At 34.9% G+C, this 22,444-nt stretch overlaps 4 protein-coding genes across 9 annotated transcripts; 3 read left to right on the forward strand and 1 right to left on the reverse strand.

The window, feature by feature from the left end:
• Window positions 1-207: 207 nt before the first annotated feature.
• Window positions 208-2,760, forward strand: LOC141671592 (pentatricopeptide repeat-containing protein At4g39620, chloroplastic). Of its 2 annotated transcripts, none has more exons than XM_074477874.1 (3): window positions 208-618; window positions 1,241-2,499; window positions 2,586-2,760. In XM_074477874.1, the coding sequence occupies exons 1-2, from the start codon at window positions 274-276 to the stop codon at window positions 2,387-2,389; spliced, it is 1,494 nt and encodes a 497-aa protein (XP_074333975.1). In that variant the 5' UTR covers window positions 208-273; the 3' UTR covers window positions 2,390-2,499; window positions 2,586-2,760. The 2 variants fall into 2 exon arrangements, with proteins under 2 accessions (XP_074333975.1, XP_074333976.1); XM_074477875.1 differs by having other exon boundaries at window positions 480-618; window positions 1,249-2,499.
• A 126-nt stretch (window positions 2,761-2,886) lies between these two features.
• Window positions 2,887-6,347, forward strand: LOC141671593 (cytochrome P450 71AU50-like). Its single transcript, XM_074477876.1, has 2 exons — window positions 2,887-5,397; window positions 5,518-6,347. Exons 1-2 carry the CDS (start codon window positions 4,525-4,527, stop codon window positions 6,133-6,135), a joined length of 1,491 nt encoding a protein of 496 aa, XP_074333977.1. The 5' UTR covers window positions 2,887-4,524; the 3' UTR covers window positions 6,136-6,347.
• Window positions 6,348-9,240: 2,893 nt separating this feature from the next.
• LOC141675084 (glutathione hydrolase 1-like) lies at window positions 9,241-13,056 on the forward strand. Of its 2 annotated transcripts, none has more exons than XM_074481800.1 (7): window positions 9,241-9,338; window positions 10,412-10,731; window positions 11,028-11,546; window positions 11,639-11,871; window positions 11,969-12,233; window positions 12,343-12,480; window positions 12,599-13,056. In XM_074481800.1, the coding sequence occupies exons 1-7, from the start codon at window positions 9,317-9,319 to the stop codon at window positions 12,827-12,829; spliced, it is 1,728 nt and encodes a 575-aa protein (XP_074337901.1). In that variant the 5' UTR covers window positions 9,241-9,316; the 3' UTR covers window positions 12,830-13,056. The 2 variants fall into 2 exon arrangements, with proteins under 2 accessions (XP_074337901.1, XP_074337902.1); XM_074481801.1 differs by having other exon boundaries at window positions 9,338-9,475.
• A 715-nt stretch (window positions 13,057-13,771) lies between these two features.
• LOC141675085 (TGACG-sequence-specific DNA-binding protein TGA-1A-like) lies at window positions 13,772-21,730 on the reverse strand. Of its 4 annotated transcripts, XM_074481803.1 has the most exons (10): window positions 21,254-21,730; window positions 20,851-20,913; window positions 19,939-20,192; window positions 19,760-19,834; window positions 18,730-18,789; window positions 18,532-18,609; window positions 18,336-18,399; window positions 16,820-17,088; window positions 15,908-16,132; window positions 13,772-14,349 (listed from the first exon to the last, which is right to left on the reverse strand). In XM_074481803.1, the coding sequence occupies exons 3-10, from the start codon at window positions 20,119-20,121 to the stop codon at window positions 14,194-14,196; spliced, it is 1,110 nt and encodes a 369-aa protein (XP_074337904.1). In that variant the 5' UTR covers window positions 20,122-20,192; window positions 20,851-20,913; window positions 21,254-21,730; the 3' UTR covers window positions 13,772-14,193. The 4 variants fall into 4 exon arrangements, with proteins under 4 accessions (XP_074337904.1, XP_074337903.1, XP_074337906.1 ...); XM_074481802.1 differs by lacking the exon at window positions 20,851-20,913 and having other exon boundaries at window positions 21,254-21,729; XM_074481805.1 differs by lacking the exon at window positions 20,851-20,913 and having other exon boundaries at window positions 13,772-14,346; window positions 21,254-21,721.
• Window positions 21,731-22,444: the final 714 nt, after the last annotated feature.

The raw sequence follows: 22,444 nt of genomic DNA on the forward strand, positions 1-22,444 counted from the left end.
TAAATTTAAAAGTATTTTTACAAATTTTTTAAAAAAATGACAGTACATTTACAAAAGTATTTTTAAATTTGGATATTTTTCAAAAAGACCGTAATATATTTAGAAAAATATAAGGGTAACCGTAAATTTTGATATTTATTAACTAAAAAAATTAAAAAAGTTAGAAAAATAGAATGTGACTCTGAACGACTAATGTATATTGATTGATTTCTTACTCCCATCACATAGTTGTTCAATTCTTGAGGCCATTTCCATTTTGTTTATGCAAGAAAAATGTCACTAAATTTCCAATCTTTATCTCTTCACTTAAATTCTTCCCCTCAATTCACCTACCTTTCTCCTTCAAACTTGATACATACACACCCATGTATACATACACCAAGACCCAGGTCCAGTTTCACCTGTTTCTCCATGACCCGGCCCGGAAGAAAAATGGGTTACAAGACTGAACTTATGTCTGAGTCAGCAGAGTTAGTTAGGACACTAATGAGGAACATTAATGATAGAAAGCCACTGACAACCACCTTAGATAAGTATGTTAAGGTTGTCAGAACTGATCATTGTTTTCTTCTGTTTGAAGAACTTGGGAGGACTGATAAGTGGCTTCAGTGTCTTGAGGTATGTTTGTGTGTGTATATATGTATGTAAAGTTTTAATTTTTACTGCTCTTTTTTGGGTTGTGGGTGTTTTTCGATTTCTTGGTTTTTGTTTTAGTATTGTTTGAATTTTTATAATTTTTGGGTTTTTTGTTGGTCTATCGGTTTCGAATTGAGATAATTTTGGAATGATACAATGTGCATGGAATTTGAATATGGGAATGAAGTAAGAGGTTATGATATTAATGATAATGATCTTAGTGTATACATGTACTTCTTGGATTGATATATTTTGGATCTTGATAATGTGTCTCGTATTAAGTCATTAGTAAGTTAATGTTGTTGCGTAGATTAGGTTCTTATGGTAGTAATCTTGAAGGTTATGCTAAAAAAGGTGATATATGATGCTTGCTTTCTAAAGAGCAATTTGAATATGTTGTATGGGAATCACATTTTCTTGTTTACGATAGTGGATCAATTAGTTTTGTTATTTATAGTCCTTGCTAGTGGCAGCATAACTAAATTTATATTGGGGGTTTTTGTTTACCGGAGTTGCCTTATTTCAAGATATGTGTTTATAATTAATAAAAGTTTCAGTTGTTCTTGTCTTGGATATATTCTAGACTTAACTTTATAGTATTTAGGTGTTCAGATGGATGCAGAGACAAAGGTGGTATATAGCAGATAATGGAGTTTACTCGAAGTTAATATCTGTAATGGGAAAGAAAGGTCAAACCCGGATGGCGATGTGGCTTTTCTCTGAGATGCGTAACAGCGGATGCAGGCCTGACACATCTGTTTATAATTCTCTAATCAGTGCCCACCTGAACTCACGGGATAAATCTAAGGCTTTGGACAAAGCTCTTGGATACTTTGACAAGATGAAGGGAATGGAACGATGTAAACCGAATATTGTGACGTATAATATTCTACTGAGAGCTTCTGCTCAGGCAAAAAAGGTAGATCAAGTGGAGGCCTTGTTTAAAGATCTTAATGATAGTGTCATTACCCCTGATATCTTCACTTTTAACGGCATGATGGATGCCTATGGTAAAAATGGAATGATCAGAGAAATGGAGTTACTGCTAACTCGAATGAAGAGTAACCAGTTGAAGCCTGATATCATTACTTTTAATTTGTTGATCGACTCTTATGGTAGAAAACAAGAATTTGAGAAGATGGAACAAGTGTTCAAGAGCTTGTTACGCTCCAAGGAGAGACCAACACTTCCCACATTCAATTCGATGATCACAAACTATGGAAAAGCAAGGCTCAGAGAGAAAGCCGAGTTAGTTTATGAGAAGATGACTGGCATGAAGTATACACCAAACTTTATCACGAAGGAGTGCCTTATCATTATGTATGGATACTGTGACTGTGTATCAAAGGCAAGAGAGATATATGATGGAATGGTAGGATCTGAGAGGGAGATGAAGGTTTCAACTCTAAATGCCATGCTCGAGGTTTATTGCAGGAACAGTTTACCAAAAGAAGCAGACACTCTATTTGAAAGTGCACGGATGTCTAGGGTGTGTAGAACAGATTCGTCAACCTACAAGCTTCTTTATAAGGCATACACCAAAGCTGACATGAATGAACTGTTGCAAAAATTGCTAAAACTCATGGACAAGGATGGTATCATTCCAAATAAAAGGTTCTTTCTGGATGCTCTTGGTGCTTTTGGGTCTTCGAAGGCAAATTCTTTACAGGCAAACCAGTTACCTGCTACGGACAGAAAATCTCCTCAAAACAGAAAAGCTCCTCTAAAGGCGGCTACTTTTATAAAGGCATAGTTATGCGTGCTACATTTATCAGTACAGTCTTAGCTACGATTCGTAGCAGACAAATTAAATCAAGGAGATAGTTTCTGAACTGCTGAGTTGATTTGATTTCTAATTACATGGTATGCCTACTGACTCTTATCCAAATTTGTAGTCATAGAGATTGTTCCGAAAATTACTCACTTACAAGTATATACATGTTTCCCAGGGAATGAAGCAAATTATTGATTTCACCAAGACGTCAAGTTTCATGTTTTCTACAATTCCCATGACAGGTTATACTTCAACAACTTGTACTATAGAAGCAGTTTTTAAGGGATATTATCTCTTTGTAATGTATATCTTTGTCAAATTTATTATATAGTATTTATGTTTGAATCGTTTCCCGGAAACCAATGTTTACACTGAGATATTTAAAACTCTTTTCCTGTTGTTATTTCAAACAAACTGTGGTACCTAGGTAACTTTTATGCTAATATGTTATTTCAAGAATAGGCTGATAGTATGTTAAATATGCTATCAATATGTGCAGATACTGCTATTTACAAAACCGATAGTTGATACCTGTGTTTCTTGGTTGTCTTATTTATAGTGATTTCGTTAAAAATATAAGTTCAGTACCAAGATACAACTGACCAATCCATACTTGAATGTACTGGCAGTAATTTTTTCAATGATTATCACCTTTTTCTGGAAGACCGATAAAGACGACTTTCTCCCTTTTTGTCCCCGTTGCAAATATAAGTTTCAATTCCAAAGTACAATGTTATCCAGACTTGGCTATGGCTGTCAGACACAGCTGCGGATCCAAGTCTCAGATTCTTAATAAATTTAGAATTATTGGACATGTATCCGATATCAAACACAGGGGCGGGGTTTCGCCTGTAAGCTTAAAATAAGTGAAATTTCATATAGTCTTAATCCATTTTACAATTTAAAAAGAGTGTCTTGCATACTAAAAAAAATAGCGCCTTCTGACCAATAAAACTTGTTCACATATTTATACATGTCAAATTCGTCACATAAAGTCAAAAGGCTAATACTTTAAAAGTCATTCATGAACCTCAATCTCTATAACAAGTTGGTGTAAGGCCTTAGATATCATTTTGAACTTTGATGTTTGCAAAATGTGTCCGATTTTGAACATGAAATAAAAAAACCGATCCCATATCCACACCCGTGTCATTTCGTGTCATGTTATGTCCGGTTGACAGAGATTTGAGGAAAATATTGGAGAGTTAGGGTAAAGGAGGCCCCCAAATTCTTTTTTTCTTTTTCTGGTCATGTTTGTATCCCCAATTCTGAATAGGCTAACAAAGTAGAACTTGCAAGGACCGAAGTTACAAAAGCAAGTCATAATGTAAGATATAAGATTATAATGTACTCAGCATTATGTTTGATGATAATTGACATGTATTGTGATGACTGTGTTTAAGCAAGGCATCACTGTTCATGCCAAATATGCTTTTCAGTCATAAATAGCATAAAATATAACAGCCAAGTAGTGGCTATATTTAAATATTGAAACCAGCCTCAATATTTAAATATATGCAAAAAATAAAAGCCAAGAGGATGAATATAAAATTCAGCTATTATTTACACTCTTGCTGCATTATAGATGCTGAAAGTGAAAGAATTGACTATATACAAGTAATGCATAAATTAAACAAATGTCTTAGTCTAAGACCCTTTCAAATCTTACATCTTCACCTAAAAAGAGTAGGAATATAGTCTATAAAAAGAACAAATATTAAGATAACATTACTTGATTGACACCTGTGCCACCTTGTTCCTGCTTCTATTTCCTTTTAGTCTGCTGCCGTCCCTTGCTTGATTCCGCTGTGCAGATAATCTTGTGTTCTTACCATATATAAAGTTTGTAGCTTTTTTTCGAATCATTAATGCAATTGAATACGTACTTGGTGAATGAGATTTATATTTACTGTACTACCATGACTAGTCAAAGATTCTGAATCGGCAATAGGAAAAAAATTGTGTTGATATGCCGTTTGCGTCTTTAGGCAGATACAGTCACCCAGACAGAGTCATAGTGGTTGTAGTCTGTTTGTCATTTTGTCCAGCAGAAGGAAATAGATACTTTATATAAGTAAGCAGTTTGCGTAGCAGAAGTCTAAGCCACCTTAGTCATGGACTGGACTTGGCTAGCAATTGCAGTTGTACTTGCTTACCTTCTCCAAACATGGTTAAAGAAGAAAATTCTAGGAAGAAAATTACCGCCGGGTCCAAGAGGCCTTCCCATTCTGGGACACCTCCATCTGTTGAGTAAAAACCCTCACAAAGATTTGCAAAAATTAGCCGAAAAACATGGTCCTATAATGTCGATGCGTTTTGGATTTGTTCCAAACATCATTGTGTCATCACCTCAAGCAGCTGAGCAGTTTCTTAAGACGTATGACCTGAATTTTGCTGGTAGACCATCTCTTGAGTCTGCTAAATATATTTCATATGGCCAAATAAATTTGTCATTTTCAACATATGGTCCTTACTGGCGCAATATGCGCAAGTTGTGTACCCTAGATTTGCTCAGTAATCACAAGATCAATTCCTTTGAAGCTATGAGAATGGAAGAGCTTGAGCTGTTGGTAGATTACATTAAAAATGCAGCTCAGGAACGAACTGCTATCGATCTTGGTACCAAGGTTTCCTCTATGATCTCGGATATGACTTGTAGGATGATTTTCGGGAAAAGATTTGACGATAAAGATTTAAAAGGGAGAGGGTTCCAAACCGTGATTCAAGAGGGCATGCAGCTAGCAACTGCCTTTAACCTTGGTGATTATTTTCCTTATCTTGGTGTACTTGATCTTCAGGGAATGACTAAAAAATTGAAGGCTATGGCAGAACTATTTGATGGGTTTTTAGAAAAAATTCTTAATGACCATGAACAGTCAAAGGAGGATAAGCAAAACAAGGATTTTGTTGACACCATGTTGGACATTATGAAATCTGGAGAAGCAGAGTTCGAGTTTAGTCGTGCCCATGTCAAAGCTACTCTACTGGTAATTCACTTTTCTATATGTATATACAGAATTTTGTTTTGCTCTTTTCCAGTGCATTCAAGTCTGTCAGCTCATGTGATATGTCCCAACATGTTAAGTTTTTTGATTTGTTTTTTGCAGGACATGTTTGGTGGTGGAATAGACACAACTGCAACTGCCATCGAATGGCTAATCTCTGAACTATTAAGACATCCGCGAGTAATGAAGAAAGTCCAGAACGAGTTGGAACAAGTAGTTGGTATGGATAAGATGGTGAAAGAATCAGATTTAGAAAGCTTAAAATACTTGGATATGGTAATAAAAGAATCCTTCAGGCTTCATCCAGTGGCACCATTCTTACTCCCTCATGAATGCATAGAGGACTGCACCATTGATGGCTTTTTTATTCCTAAGAAGTCCCGAATAATTGTGAACACATGGGCTATAGGCCGGGATCCCAAGGTATGGACAGATGCAGAGCATTTTAACCCAGAAAGGTTTGTTGATAGTAATATAGATCTTCGAGGACGTGATTTCGAACTTCTTCCATTTGGCTCTGGAAGAAGAGGGTGTCCTGGAATGCAATTGGGTCTCACTGTCCTTCGCCTAGTGGTAGCGCAATTGTTGCATTGTTTTGATTGGGATCTTCCGAATGGTATGCTACCCTCAGAACTTGACATGACTGAGGAATTTGGGCTTGTTGTTGCAAGGGCTACACATCTCATGGCCATTCCGACTTGTCGCCTTCACAAAAGTTGATTGCAAATCGGCTACTACTGCTTGCTATGAACATTACATGTTATAATTCTGTTTTCTTCCATGATTTGGTAATGCACTTAAGTGTCGTGTACACAGGTATGGTGATCCAGACTTGTTCTTCCAATTTGGACAGTAATGTGTTCATATTTTGGCACTTCATGCTATATAGCCTTATCTGTTCCTATTTGCAATCTTAAACACAAGGATTATGATGCACACTTGTTCTTCCAAGTGCCTTTATGTTTTCTTCAGGAAGCTTAAAAAGCATTGTCCGTTTTTATGTCTAATCAGTCATCGAATATAATATTTCTATACCGAGCCTCCATCATTCCTACAAATTAGTTTTATGATCACCATTAGATTCCCAAAAATATAGTCATAGTGTCATACCAAGATCGTTGAACTTTTGCATTCAACTGGAGAATGAGAAGGTCCTAATATACGCAACTTCTATCCGCAACACATTTGCTTGAAATTTGAGACTCTAGGCTAAATTTTTTGATGAAATGGCACGTGTTATCTTTTAATTCGTGGAATTCATATTAATACATGAGTGGTTCATTTTATTTATGAGTGAACATTCAATAACACGTTGACAACTCATCATTCGGGCATGGTTTTGGGAAGCGTTTTTTTGGAGTCGAGCATTTCTCTGCTCCTTTTTGAACAGAAAGATAAGTCTGCATTGAAGTATGAACACCTGTAGTGTATAGTGATTTTGACATCCATTATAGTTCAATTTCTATGGAGTGCATGTTTTAGAATCACGTTTCAGTTCCAGATTGGTCCCGGAATACTGTAATGATAACACTTTAACATGCCAATAACCGAAAGGTCTTCTTATCTCCTTGTATATCGAAAGATCTGTTATTATTCTAGTCCAGCTTCATTAGTTCTGTTGTAGTACTAATTTTGACACTTAAAAATTAATGTAAGTAATAATAGCTTATCTGTTGTTGTCACGGTTGAGTTAATTCAAGTAATAATAGCTTATCTATTGTTTTTCTTTTAGATTATGGGTTCGCGAAATGATTGGATTTCGCTTGTATTTTTATTTTTCTCGGGTCTCGAAATTCCTTTGAGTATATACGGTGAAACCTCGTTAAAGTAATAGGGTCGGGAACAAAAAAAAATATTACTTTAACGAGTTTATGTGTTCATTATGTTGGAACCGGAGAAAAATATTATTTTAACGAGGTTAATATTTTATCTATTATTACTTCATCGAAATTTAACTGTACTTATTTGTAAGTTATTTAATTCTAATTATTCAAGAAGTCAATAATCAAATGGTTAAGCTAAATGTAATCACCATGTGATCAACAAACTAAACAACAATGTACCTTAACTTGAGTATTTAAGCCTAATTATTCAGAAAGTCAATAATCATGTGGTTAAACAAAATCTAATCACCCTGTGCTCAAACTAAACGAATGTATTTTAACTTGACATTATAATTTAGCCAGCATATATAAGTAAATAATCAATTTGAACAATTATATCGTGGTTCCTTGCATGATGGGATCTAATTATATTGAGAAGAAAATACTTAATCGGTGTGTATTTCTTTTTAAATTTAAGATTTAATAATAAAGTATTGCCATACATATCCTACTAAACATTGAATTGTCTCATTACCCTACTTGGATAATATTTTATGCTATAATATTAGGTTGACAAAATCTTTATAAAATTTTACATGGTTAGGATATCTCTTAATTAGTTTTATTCTATCCTTTTTCGATTTGGATTTAAACAATATTGGATGGAAAAGTAAGATTTAAATTCAGAAACGGAATGAAGTTTAGAAAGAAAAATCAGCACAAAAAAAATGATACTGAATTGTATTATTCATTGAAATTGATTTAAATTCACAAACGGGATATAGTTTAAGGAGAAAAATAAAAGAAAAAAGAAATGATAATGCATCGAAATTATCCCTTTGATTTGATTTAAATTCAGAAATTGAATGAATGTTAACCACTTGCCTTTGTCTGGTTGGTACGATCAAGAAAGGGAATAAAGTTGTGGTTAAACAATACTGCACTTTTTTTTGATGAAAACAATACTGTACTTTAACTTGACATGATAACTTAGCCGGCAAATTTAAGAAAATAATCAATTTGACTAATAAGTTTAGGGAACGGAATATGGTAGTTACTTCCGCTTGATGGATCTAACTAAGAATTCTAATGCATCGAAATGTGACTTAAATACAATTTAACTTGATAATCACACGTGATTTGTAAGCTATTATATGAACATATAAGGTTTACCTAGTGCGCCTAAGTGGTTTGCAGGCTATTACGTCTACGTGAACTCGTGGGTTTACTTAGCGCGCATCTGAAGGGTGTAGCTGCAGGTTACCTATGATAAAAAAAAATTACTGTTAAATCTCGAATATTTATTTATTAAGGTTCTATCGTAATTATATTAAAAAGTATATATTTAGGGGTGTATTGAATTAAGATTTTTTAATTCATTTATATAATCCATGAATTTTAATAAATTATATCTGATTTTGATTTTACGCGGTATCTAAATAAAATGTTGTAGAGTTGATAAAGAGTCTTTAGAATTTAAACACATACACAATTCTTGAAAATCTCATAATTAGGATTAGATTTCAAAAATCATAAAATACATTGAGCAATCCCACAAAATCCAGCATTTTATGAAGTCCAAAAAAATCCGTCATCACGTGAATACCATCAGATTTTAATGGATTTTAAATAATTACAGTTGAATATCATCAGATTTTTAAGCATAATTTAAAATTCTCATTGAATACCACCAGATTTTATAGAATAATTTAAAAACCTAGTTGAATATAATAAAATTCTGATACATTTTTTAAAATCCCATACGCCAGGATTTCATGAATGGAAAAAAATATTTTAAAATCTCAATTCAATACACCCCTTAATCAGTATATATGCTTTTTTAAATTTAAGATTTAATAATAAGGTATTTGCCATTCTAACAACCATTCAATTGTCTTATGCTCTTACTTGGATAATATTTATACCATAATATATTAGGTTGACAAAATCTATATAAACATAGTACATGGTAAGGATATCTCTTCATTAGTTTCATTTGATCCTTTCTTAATTTGGATTATAAACTGCTCTTCTCTCTGCTCCTCTCAACAGCTTCAGCTGGGGCTTGAAATAACCAAATGAAGGCCAAAAACATGTCATGTGAGTTCACAAACACATTCATAAAACACATTTTTTTTCTAATTGATTACGCACGCACTCAGGAATCGAACTTCTAACCTTTCACAAGGGGTATAAGAGCTCAACCGCTCTTGTCGTACATTTTAGTACAAGTTTCTGTGAGTATTTCTTAACAGCTTAGTATAAATTTATAACATCTTCTCATTTTTTGTACTTGTTTAAGAAAACTATAATTAGTTGATTATGTACACAAAATGCATATTATTTTGATCCTGCTGGCTAACTTTTACAAAGTAAAAAATGGTTACCAGAATTGTTTGTACTACTCTAGAGACTTTAGGAAATATGTTGTCCCAAGCAAATTTGTACTCATAATATTCGATCAAGATTTTAAAAATTTATTTGAATTTTAAAGTACAGAATATATTCGAGTTAGATCTTGATTTTAATTTCTTTTAGTTAAGAGAATTTCATGTTTTGGACATCTTGATGGATGTAAAAACGAACTTGAGCCTTATGGAATAGTTCAGTTACAAAGGGTTATCCCATGTCGTTCTTAAAATTTGTTAGAACATACTCCCTCCGTCCCTCCCAAATGTTTACATTTGGGTGGGGCGTGGAGTTTAAGAAAAATGATAAAGTAGTGGAGAAAAGTTGAAAAAGTGAGTAAAGTAGTGGGACCGATTAATATTATATGTATAAAGTGGGTATAGTGGAGGAAAGTAGTGGATGTAGTTAATTTAAAAATTATAAAAACCTTACTATTTTTGGAAAGTTTTGAAATGTAAACAATTGGAAGGGACATCCAAAAAAGGAAAGTGTAAACAAATGGGAGGGACAGAGGGAGTATATGTTTTATAAGACATAAGCTTATTTATCGAAAAAAAAAGTGTGCTGTCACCGTCATCCATCGAATTTCTCGTGTGTACTCTGAGCATTTAAGTGTCTGCATTCTGTTAGGGGCCCACGCGGCCACCCCAGTGGGTAAAACTTGTCTGTACTCTGCAATATTACAATGGCTAGAATTGAGACAGGCATTTTTATTAGTGATTTTGATTTTTATTCCAAATGTTTATAAAGAATCTGCTTTGCAGATATGTTTGTTATATGGGCCTTTTTACTGGTTCTGCTCCTTTCTCCATCACACATTGCTGCCACATCTCGACGAGAGGTGATCACAGCGCGCCATGGTGCTGTTGCCACTGATGATGGTAGATGTTCATTAATCGGAAGAAATGTGCTTCGTGAAGGAGGTCATGCTGTTGATGCAACAGTTGCTGCGGCTCTTTGCTTAGGTGTGGTGAGCCCTGCTTCTAGTGGCATTGGTGGAGGTGCCTTTATGGTTTTCAGATCAGCTAATGGAAAGGCACAAGCATTTGACATGAGAGAAAGTGCTCCAATGCTGGCTTCCCAGGTATTTTCTGTACTATAAACACCTGATTACAGCCTGATAAAACCAAAATTACCTAGTGGTCTGGTCACTCTTATATAAAAGGTCGTACACAGTACACAAGACTCTCGCATTAGCAGGAAAGATCCAATGTAGGCAGCATTACCCCAATTTTATATATTGCATATGTTACTCAAAAGAAAGGCTTTTCTTGACACTACTTTACAGAGGATGCAACTTTGGGAATTTAAATTGAGTCTTGCTATTCCAAATTTATATAAAATGGACTTAAGTTTTGCAATTTTGTTACCTTCCTGTAGAATATGTATGGTGGAAATGCTGCTCTAAAAGCTAGTGGTGCACTCTCCGTCGCTGTCCCAGGAGAACTTGCAGGCCTGCACAAAGCTTGGGAACAATATGGAAGGCTCCCGTGGAAAAGACTTGTAAGACCAGCTGAGCGTCTTGCACGTAGAGGATTCAAAATTTCACCATATCTACACATGCAGATGGTTAGAACAGAATCAGGTATAATGAAAGACAAGGGACTTAGTAGCATATTGACATCGGATAATAGTCTCTTGCAGCCCGGAGATATATGTTATAATAAAAAACTAGCCAAGACCCTTAGAGCAATTGCGGAAAATGGAATCAGGCCTTTCTATAATGGCTCAGTTGGGCTTGATTTGGTTCAAGATGTGAAAAAAGCTGGAGGGATACTTACAATCAAGGACCTGCAGCAGTATCAAGTCAAAATGAGAAAACCAATCTCTGCTGAGACTATGGGGCTTAAAATACTTGGTATGCCACCTCCTTCTTCAGGAGGCGCTGCCATGGTTTTGGTACGCTTCTCTTTCAGGACTCAAAATTACGTTCTTAAGAAAACTGCATTATACACTCTACTAATAAGACATTTTTAATTTTATGGTCGTAGATACTTAACATTCTAGCTCAATATGGAGCTCAAGGCCTTTCAGGCTCCCTTGGCATTCATCGGGAAATTGAAGCTTTGAAACATGCTTTTGCAGTGAGGATGAATCTTGGTGACCCAGATTTTGTAAATGTCAAAAATGTTGTAGCTGACATGCTATCTCCTAAATTTGCAAAGGAGCTCAAGAAGACCATATATGATAACATGACTTTCAGCCCTAGTCATTACGGTGGCAAGTAAGCAGATTATTAATCAGGAACATATTAATCTCAGCAGTTAACTTATTAGCTACATATCTAAAGTTGTACATGTAATTTTCCCCCTCAATCACAGGTGGAATCCGATCAATGAACACGGTACCAGCCACCTGTCCATTATAGATAGCGAGAGGAATGCTGTTTCTATGACCAGTACTGTAAACTCATATTTTGGTGCACAGATTATGTCTCCAACTACTGGTATAGTCCTTAACAATGAAATGGATGATTTCTCCATGCCAATTAACACCACTGGAGGTGCTGCACCTCCACCTCCTGCAAACTTCATAGTTCCAGGAAAACGACCACTGTCATCAATGACACCTACCATCGTCCTTCAGGTATTACAATCATCATCATGCGACGTTCTTAAAATCACAGAATCCTCTTGTTCTGCACCTTTTATTTAATTTAATTCTATGCTGCATTCTTCTGAATGCCTTTTTACAGGGTAAACGCTTGATAGGCGTTGTAGGTGCAAGCGGAGGATCCATGATCATTGCTGGAACTACAGAAGTATTCTTGAATCATTTTGCCAAGAAAATGGATCCTTTATCTTCTGTCATGGCTCCAAGAGTATATCATCAGGTTCTCCCTGGAATCCTTTTCCATAATTCTATTACTTCATGCATCATTAGGGTCTCGAGAAGATCCCAATGTACGCACATTGCTATCATCCAACATCAAGATATGCTTGTGTGTGCAGTTGATTCCTAATGTGGTGCAGTATGAGAACTGGACAACAGTCATTAACGATCACTTCGAAGTTCCAGCAGAAACAAGGGCATCTCTCCAGAAGAAGGGCCATGTCCTGCAAGGTCTTGCAGGAGGAACAATATGTCAGTTTGTAGTGAATGAGGAGGTAAAACATTCGAAATTAGGAAAACTTGTAGCAGTAAGTGACCCAAGAAAAGGTGGATTCCCAGCTGGTTATTGAATTTTGAGAGGCTACTTGGGAAGCAATTGCTTGGTCTAAAAGATGGCCAATTTTTGTTTCTTTTCCACCATATGAAGGCTATATGTGAGCTTTCCATGCTACAAAGAAAGCAATGTCAAATAATTATTTTTTTTAAAATTTATTATAGATTTTTTTGCTGTTCGACTGTTCGTTTCATGATTAAATGTTAAATAACATAAATTCCATTTTTAGTTCACAATTCACAATGATGAGCATTCTGCACATTTTCTGGACATGAAACAGAAAAAAAAATCTGTAATTCTTAGAAGTAAAATGATCACATAAAATTTAAACTTTAGGAAAGAAACTGAAAAGATGGGGTTTGTCCACAAACTGAAGCAGTGTTACATGATCTTAATTCTTCATCAACAACTCAAGGAATGAATCCCTAAACTGCATAATGAGAAGCTTTTGCCATTGGATTTAGTCTGCTGGATTTTCTACTGAATGCTACTTAAAGGATCATGAAAAACCTCAGGCTCGATAACTGCCATTCGACCATTAAATATATCAAATTCTGACCATTTGAAAGATGGATCAGTTCCGGGAATCATTTCTAGGTCAAGAAATCCTCAACATGGAGTTGCTACGAGGAATTCACCAGCAGAGAATCACTAACAAGGATATTCTCATTATAAGCATTGTGTTTCAGACGGTCGAGTGGCTGCTCTGGTGCTTCAGATTACTATTATCATAGATTCTCTGTAGACTGGCTTTGGTCCATGATGAATTTATGATGGATGGTAAGCTTCCGACTTTTACCTTTCAGAAGCCCCTGCTCCTTGGCAACCTAAGTATTCATGTTTTTGCTTATAGTACTTCCTTTCACTTGAAAAATTACAAATTCCATGGTGAAATTTACGAGGTGAAAAATAATTACAAAGAAGCCTAATGCCAGAATAGAGAGATGTGCGGGTCATGTAGAAACAGGAACCGGAATGCTTTCCAAAAAGAAGGAAATACTAATATGTATTGAGCATTGTTGCTCAAAATATTTCTCATTCTATGATTCCTCTTGGTCTAATATACATCTATATAGTATTTTTTAAAGTGACCATTAAGTGGCTCAAGAATTCTTCATAGATTGACACCACAATTTGGCAATCCATACAAATTGTCTCATCTATCTAACCTGGCTACATTCATGATATCTACAAGTTGACGCACCTTAATCAGATGGAGAAAAATGTGTTCACGTCCAAGAAGGCTGATGGAAAACCCCTAGTTGCAGAGCTTAAATTCCTCTTGCAGTTTTGTATCGCGTACTAACAGCAAGAATGAACAGCTGACAGTTTGAATTCATCACCCATAATTCTGTGACTGGAAACTATTAGGCTGCATAATTAAGTAGGCTCACGTGGGCGAGTTTCCCATAACAAACTTAGGGCCCTGAGGCGTTGACAGTATTCTCCTAACACAAGCAACCCTTGTGCTGTTTGGCGGGTATCTAGGATGCGAGCCATTTGTTGAAGAGTTACCTGGCGAATGTGATCAGCCTGCTATGAAGAAATTAATGGAGTTAATGAACTTGTTTACTCCATGTTGGATTGCAACTGACAAGTACTTACTTTGCAGATACTTAAAAATTTATACAACATAGAATTGGCTCTACAGTCCAACTTACAGAGATCATTTTGTACCATGTATATGAAACTAATTAGATATACGAACTCAAGTGTATTAGTTAGAGGACCTGAGACATGAACTTTGCAGAAAAACTAACTTACGGACCGAACAACCCTCATAAGTAATGATATAGCTATAAAATTTATATATAGGCAAGATCAATAATGCTCATCTGCCAGACTGGCACTTCCTTTCAACAATGTTTTTCATTTTCTTATTACTAAAGACCAGAAGCGCACAAACGGAGTCTCTTTATGATAAGGAATGTCATAGGCTCATAGCCTAGTGATTTTCTACGATGTTTTTGGTACAACGATGCCATCTTGATCTTCCAAAGTTTTGACCTTCTGATTGCTACCAGCGTAGAAGTAAATATACGAAGTTAACTACATTAATTTACTAAGTAATATGGCACGCTGAACTAATTTTTAAGGTACATATTTTAGCCATGACAATCAAAGTGAGGAAATTGTGAAAATTGAATCACAAATTTGACTCAAATTTCGGACAAGCCTTATGGTGATTACAAATAAAATGCTCCCACCAGTTTTTTTCTGTAGACCATACCCCTAGCACAGCATGGTGACCCATAAATGAATCCAGAGTAAGGCCATAAATTTACTCAGCCAAATTGAATTTCAATAATCAGGTTCCAGCTTTAACTTAACAAATCAGTCCAGGTCTATATATTTATTGGTCACGTGTTTTACTAATCTCACCTAAAAACAAAGTGAACAAGAGCTTCTTGCAAATGGCTTGTGCCGAACTTCAAAAGCCAAGTTATTCCAAGCATATACTTTAATATTATTTCTTCTCGACTAAAGAAGTATGACCTAAAGTTGGACCAAGTTGGTTAAAAGTTTTGGGTTATAATTGGCCTAAAATGTAATTAAATTACATTTTAATTTTTGAAGATAAAAATACTAACGAACCATGCTCGAGATGCTGAACCGGACCAAATTTGGATGATAATGAGCCAAGCTTCAGTCCAACGACGGTGAAACTCCACTTGGCTCGTTAACCATAACACATGGAAAACTTTATTATAGGCTCCAACTTGGGTACTTAACAAACTGCTAGAACAAACTCCAGTTTGCTAGTAAACAGCTTAATTCATTTAGACCCTACTGCAGAGCAACCTGCTAGGATATTTAACAACCAATTTATGAATTGAGACAAAATTGTCTCGGTCAAAACCCAATTTTTAAACAGAGGGAAAACAACTTGTTGTCAATAATGGTCCTCACATTAAAACGCTCTAAATTACCATATCAGTGCGAAAGTTCCTCATAAATCTCACCGCATGCAGATATATCATACACTTGCACATGCACACTAGAATGATTATATTGTTTGAGTTGCACTAAAAACAAAATGGGTATAGAAAAATTAATAACATGGGTGGACGAAATAAATCAAGATTAGTATTACCTGATTAACAAAGCTCACCAGGGCATCCAGCCTCTCCATTGCATTAGAAATTTGTGGGAAGTAGCTTCCTTCACCTAATTGACCAGCTGCCAATGCATCAGACAGGGTTTGTTGGAGTTTATCCATTCCCTGTGAAAGCGCATCTTCAGTTTGTTGGCATGATTGCTTAAGGTTGCAAACTTCAGCATGTTCTTGCTCCAAGAGGTCAAGGTGTGGCAAAAGAACCTGCATAAGAAAAACACTATAACGAATGATATACAAGATAATGATATTTATGCTACTAGTGCAGACTGTTGTTGGAAATTAATGAATAATAGCCTTAATCATTGTCGTATACATTAAAAGAATCTTATAGTGTTGACATTAGCAGGATTAATAACCCTTTGGGATAGGACTATCTGCTCTAGTTTATTATAAACCTAATACTAAAGTTATCATTTACTATTTCATTTATCAAGATTGTAGGATTAAATAGTCCTTTCATAAACTAAATCCTGAAGGAAAAATTGATCAGGAAAATGTTTCCAAAATTATACACAAGAGCAGAGAGTCCTAAATATTCAAAAGCTTATTTTAGTAAGTATTATAGATGTCCAAACTTGATAATATATGAAACCATCACTCTTCTTGCAATGACTAAAAAGACTAACAAATGCCAATCTGTGCAGTTCACTAACAAATGGAAGACCTTCCCCTGCGCTAAATGCTGATCTATTTTTAACCATCTCTATTTCGTTAGTAACCTATTCAGAAGATAATAAAGTAAAGCATTTGTATATAATGATGTATGATGTGGAATGTCATGAAATGAAGAACCTACTACTCTAGGACAATTGTTCTTGAGGGGTAAAAATCAAACTTAAAAAAAGTGTTGATGAAAGATTAGCAACTTGAATGGAAAACGTTCATCACCTTTAAAAGCTCTGATGGTCGAAATCCTCCAATCCACAAGAAAAGTCGTTCAGCTGATGTTTTCCACATGCCTGACATGAGATAGAAAACATCAGCCTTTGCAGAAGTTGCTTTCATGCGGAAGAGATCAGAATAATGATTCATGACTACATCAACAAGGATGCACAGCTCTTCATCAGTATAAGTATAAATAGCTGTCTTCAAATTGTCGACTAGTCTGTCTTGTTCTTCCACCCAGCTTCCATATGCCAAATCAAATGCACAAATACCTGCAAGATCCAACAAAATTAGGTTAAAGTTAGGTCAGAAAAGTACATTGAATCTCAAGATATAATGAGTCTATATTAATATGATGATAAAAGCAAAGTAATTAATGACATATAAAACTAAAAAAATAACTGTATTAAGCGCCTAAAAGATATAATTGTTGGAAAAAATACATGTAAAGGTGTGCTTACAAGTTACAATACTACTATCCGTTACATTAGAAGAATACTATCCCTGTCAAAAGAAAAACAATATTCGCATAACCATGGCAAACAGGCAAAGTCTTCAGCAATGACTTCAACCGCTAACTTCTAACTAAATCAATGGAAAACATAATGCAACCCAATAGGAGTTGAATTCTACTACATGATATGGTAGACATAATTCAAGTATTGAATCGAGACATTAATATGTGAATTGTGAAATTAAAAATCTGTGGTGCTTAATTGTATGTACTTGTACTTTAATTGATCATGGGAGTGGCTTTGATGGATATAAATATGCACCTTAAACATTGTACTTTAGAAGAGGACTTCAGAAACCTAAGGGTAGATGATTTTTAGCAAAGCAAAAGAGATGTGGATATTACAATAAATTAGCATTTTATATTATTAAGTGAAGAACCTTTTTTCTTGGATTTGTTTGCTTTCATAGTTGATTTTTCGGTTTATTATACACTATTACGTGGATTAAGTCGATAATTAAAACCGTCAAATCAGTCTCTACACTTCTGGATTCTTCTAAATTACTTGTGCAACATGACTTTTCTCGGTTGCATTAACAAAGAGGCACACTTATGGAGATACACATGGTATTGCTGTTTTATCTGTTGCACATACGTCGACGGTAGACATCTCTTTCTTATTTTCTGCACATTTTGGATGCACACCAAGCTGCACAATTTGATTAAATCTTCTTATAGTCATTTCTTATTTACTTATTAAATAAGTTTCCACTGGAGAAAGACATGAAAAAACTGATACTCTGAACAAATAACTCTTTGCAGATTTGCAACAGGTGCTGTGGTCTACTGCTAGAAATATGGTCTTGAGTTTGGTTCCAGCATCCCCCTCCCCCGACACTTAAAAATATATCGGCTACCAAAAACAACTCTTTTAACATTTCGTATATTTGGTACCAAAGCATTAACTTCAAAATTGGGAATATAAAGGATTGGAAAACATTAATATTTCCCGTAACAGTTGCCAACAAAATCTGAAGTAATGATTTGTAATGTCAATCTACACACCTGAGTTTATTGGTCCAGAGAAACCTGGAGGAATAGCATCTAATCCAACACCAATAAGTGCTCCCTGCAGACAGAACATTTAGTGTCAACTAAACTTATCCATTCCAAAGGGAAATTAGAAAAAATTATGTGACTTTTTCCATTAATTTCTAAATTTTTGTATTATTTAAGTATTGAGGTCTCAGTTTTCTCTTACTTGCTGCCTAGTTCTTTCCAACTCTTGCTCCAGTTGAAGTAGCTTCGAACGACTACTTTCCAGCTGCTGAACATAGGCCTACAAATATGTAAATGGATATTATAGGTACTAGCAGGAGTATCACAATGAAAAACCGGAATGTTTGTCATTACTTTTCTTAAGAATTATAATGCAGTATGCACACCCTTTCCTCGGTACCTTTTTCCTCAAACGACTTTTCCGAGCAGCCTCACGATTTTGTGCAAGACGTCTAAGAACCTGTATGTAATTCGATGTTTATTACCATCACTGACTATAACTTCATAACTTAATTCAATGTATACAAGAATAATAAATTACAAACATCTAAGTTAGCACTATAAACCCTAGAAGCACCATTATTGATTTTGAAGAACACTAGTACATGTAAAACTTCTCATAAAAGAGCAGAACATGTCCCCTGAACCCTGATATAACAACAAAATATCAAATTCGTGTTTGTTTTGTGATCATTGAAAACCATTCTTGTCTTAAATTTATGTGGTAACTGGTAAGTTAATATTTAAAGGAATTGGTAATGCGGGAATTTATAATTTTTAGCAACTATCGTGTACTTTTGATCACATTCATGTATGCCGCTATGGTTGGTTCGAGATTCTTCGACATAAGATAAGTAGATTATTAGGAATATTTTAGATTATAAGTAGCATAGTAATAAAGGAGATGTTTCCTTGTTATTTCGATTTATGATGGTGAGTTGGTGACTTAATATTGAAAAGTAGATGTTGATTAGAAGTGGCTCCCTTAGTACTAGAATTTTACTTGTTAGTTAAATTATAGGAGTTAAAATCTTATAGAGTATATTATAGTTACTGAATTACAAATTTTGAGCATAGATCTGTGGATAAATTTTGTGTTTCCACTGAATCATTGAGGAGATAGGTATCCATCTAACCCTTTCTTAACTTCGTCTCATTTCGTCTGGAAAAAAGTGTTAACACGCGAGCAAGACTACGATCTAAGAAGCCATGTAATCTATATGGAACAATTTGTTATGTTTTTGGTGCAAGCACAAATCAGTATGTGCCTTAGCCAAAACAACCACTATGAGCAAAAGTTTCAACTCCTCAAGATATTTACAGTCAACACTGTACAAGATAATTACTATTTTATAAAAACAGACAACCAGCGATACATAAGCATTAAGGTGCCGAGAAATTAACAGAGACGGTAATGCAGTGTACATTACCTTATCAACTGGTTTATTTGTTTCCTGGTCATACTTGTTAGAATGTCCAAGTGTTTCGTGTGAAGTATCTTCTGACTAAACAAAATAGTGTAGACAGATTTCTATTAGCAAAATGGCAAGCACAAAATCACAGTATATAACTATACATGGAGATTAACATACGAAAACTGTAAATTCACCTGGTTGTCTAGTTTCGTGTCCACCTCAACAAGCATTGAAGTAGGCGTGTTCAGGAAGCCATTACTTTTAATATCAGCCCACATGCTCATCTGGTGCATAGGTTCATATATTCCTATATTCCTTGAGGTGTCATATATTTCCATATTCCTTGAGGTGATGTAAGGGGTTGATGGAGAATTCATGTTTGTAACACGGCTGATGAATCAAATTCACTAAACTGCTAGCATCAATAAAACGAAGGTGTATAAAGTGCCTACATAAAAGAGAAAACTAATAAACCAAAAGCCAAACGAAGAAGCAGAATAAAAACATATAAAAAGTTGAAGCCTAACTTCCGAATCAATCTTGAGGAATTACTTAATAACCAAAATCTTAACAGATGTAGTTGTAGTTTCTTTACTCCTACTTTCCCCATACCCTAATTTTAAAAAGGACATACTGAGAACGCTTAGTTTGATTAGTGGAGGACTAACATGAATGATTGTTCCATGATAACCTTTGCTTTTTAGGCCTCTGTCCTTCTAAGTACACCTTTTTTGACAAATTCCTAACTGCACCTACAGGAACTCTTTCTGCCAAAGTCTCTATAAGGGATTACAGTTAAGGGATGTCACAAGACAAATGCTAATGCATAAAGATAAATTTGTAACCCGTATATAGGTAGCCCTCTACAGTCTCCACAGAAATCGCTATAGTACTTCTACTTATATACTACAAAAGATGCAGATAAAAGAATGCCATACTATTAAAACTCACAAGACAAAGCATCTAAACCTCGGTGCATATTTAGAAATTAATCACAAATGCAACAAATAGCAATTAAGCAAATTTTCCGAGATATAATGGCAAGTAATATAAAGTGAAACATCATTAATCCACAAATGGCTAGAAATAACCTAAAATGAAATGACCTTTATAAATAGAAATAAGACCAAAAGTACAAAAAGGCTTCAAGCTTTATCCATGTACCACCCCTATCAATACCACAAGCAATAGTATGGATTATCTGAATATCAAACATAAGCTAAGCTCATGATCAAACACCGTGACAAAACCGAATTCTCCTTAACCACGCAAACTTACAACAATCTGAATTTCTGCAGTAATTGACTTTCTTTCCTACCGGCTATGCATATTTACTTGATCACCACAATTCTGTAAAAAGTACTACTAATTTGGCAAGAACATAACACATAGCATCAATTCCTGAGCAATTTAATCAAAATTTTCGACACTATCACTATCACTATCTCAACCTTATATCAATCTTAAATAACTTCTGTTCCAATCAAAGCACAGAGTCGAAAAACTTACTCAAACTCTCCTCCGATTCCAACCTAGCAACCTCAATTCTCGCCTTCTCGGCCTCGTTTCGATATCAAAGAACAAGAACAACACAAGCAGCATCAAATCATTGAAACAGAACTATCCAAGCCATACTAAATCTATTTATACTAATCAACAAACACAAATACAACACTTATGCACTTCTGTATAAGGTCAACATATAAATACACAAACACATATGCAATCATACAAGTATAAATATATATAGTAGGATATATATGTGGATAGATATGAAGAAGGATGTATTAGTATAATTAAATCTAAATGAGTGTTGCGTGAATGTGTTTTCATGAGCAACAGTCGCATATTGTCATAGTCATATTTCCACTATCAAACAAAAGTCCACACACACATTCACACACTAAATTTTATTACCTACTGTTACTTTCTTATAATAAGTCAGACAACGCGACAAAGTTCTAATCTAGTGACGAAGACTGAGTCCCTGTTTCGACTAGTAATTTATAATTTGTATCGCACTTATGTCACTTATAATAACTATAATAACTAAACTTACACGATAAATTCCTAGTTTAGTGACGAAGACTGTGTTACAGTTTCGAATTATTTATAATTTGTACCGCACTCGCAACAGTATTAAAAAAGTACTGTTACGTACTTATGAGTTGTAACCAGTACTGTTAGAGAAGCTTGAAATATGCGCACCCAAGTCTTTTCAGTTCCGTTATTGTATGAACCTTCTTATAGCCAAACATTAAGTTACACATCATTGCATGTTGACGTAAACAGTGACGTCATTTTCCGGCAGAACGGGCGGTGGTGTAACGTGGAGACAAGAGCTTGAGGGTGACGCTTTGAGAAGTGCGTCGATGAATAAGTTAAGTCGTAGATTTTGATTGAAGTGAGGCTTTGTCGGTTTGGAGCTAATGTCAAATGTGTTTGTGCCCGTTCATTTTAATTGCACATCCTTGACATAAATATAAAAATGTCCTAAAATACTAGCTATAACAATATTATATTGAACCTCTGTAAAAGTAAATATAGGAGAAAAAGAGAAAGAAAGCAGACTAGAGAGATGAAAGCTGTTTGTGTGTGTTTTTCTTCATCACAAACAAAGCTATTTATAGCCAAAATAAGAGACAAGCAAATTAAATGTAATGTGAAGATTTCCAAGTCTAAGCCTAACCTTACTATTTA

The sequence above is a fragment of the Apium graveolens genome, chromosome 7 (assembly GCF_009905375.1).
Source record: "Apium graveolens cultivar Ventura chromosome 7, ASM990537v1, whole genome shotgun sequence".
Taxonomy (NCBI): Eukaryota; Viridiplantae; Streptophyta; class Magnoliopsida; order Apiales; family Apiaceae; genus Apium; species Apium graveolens.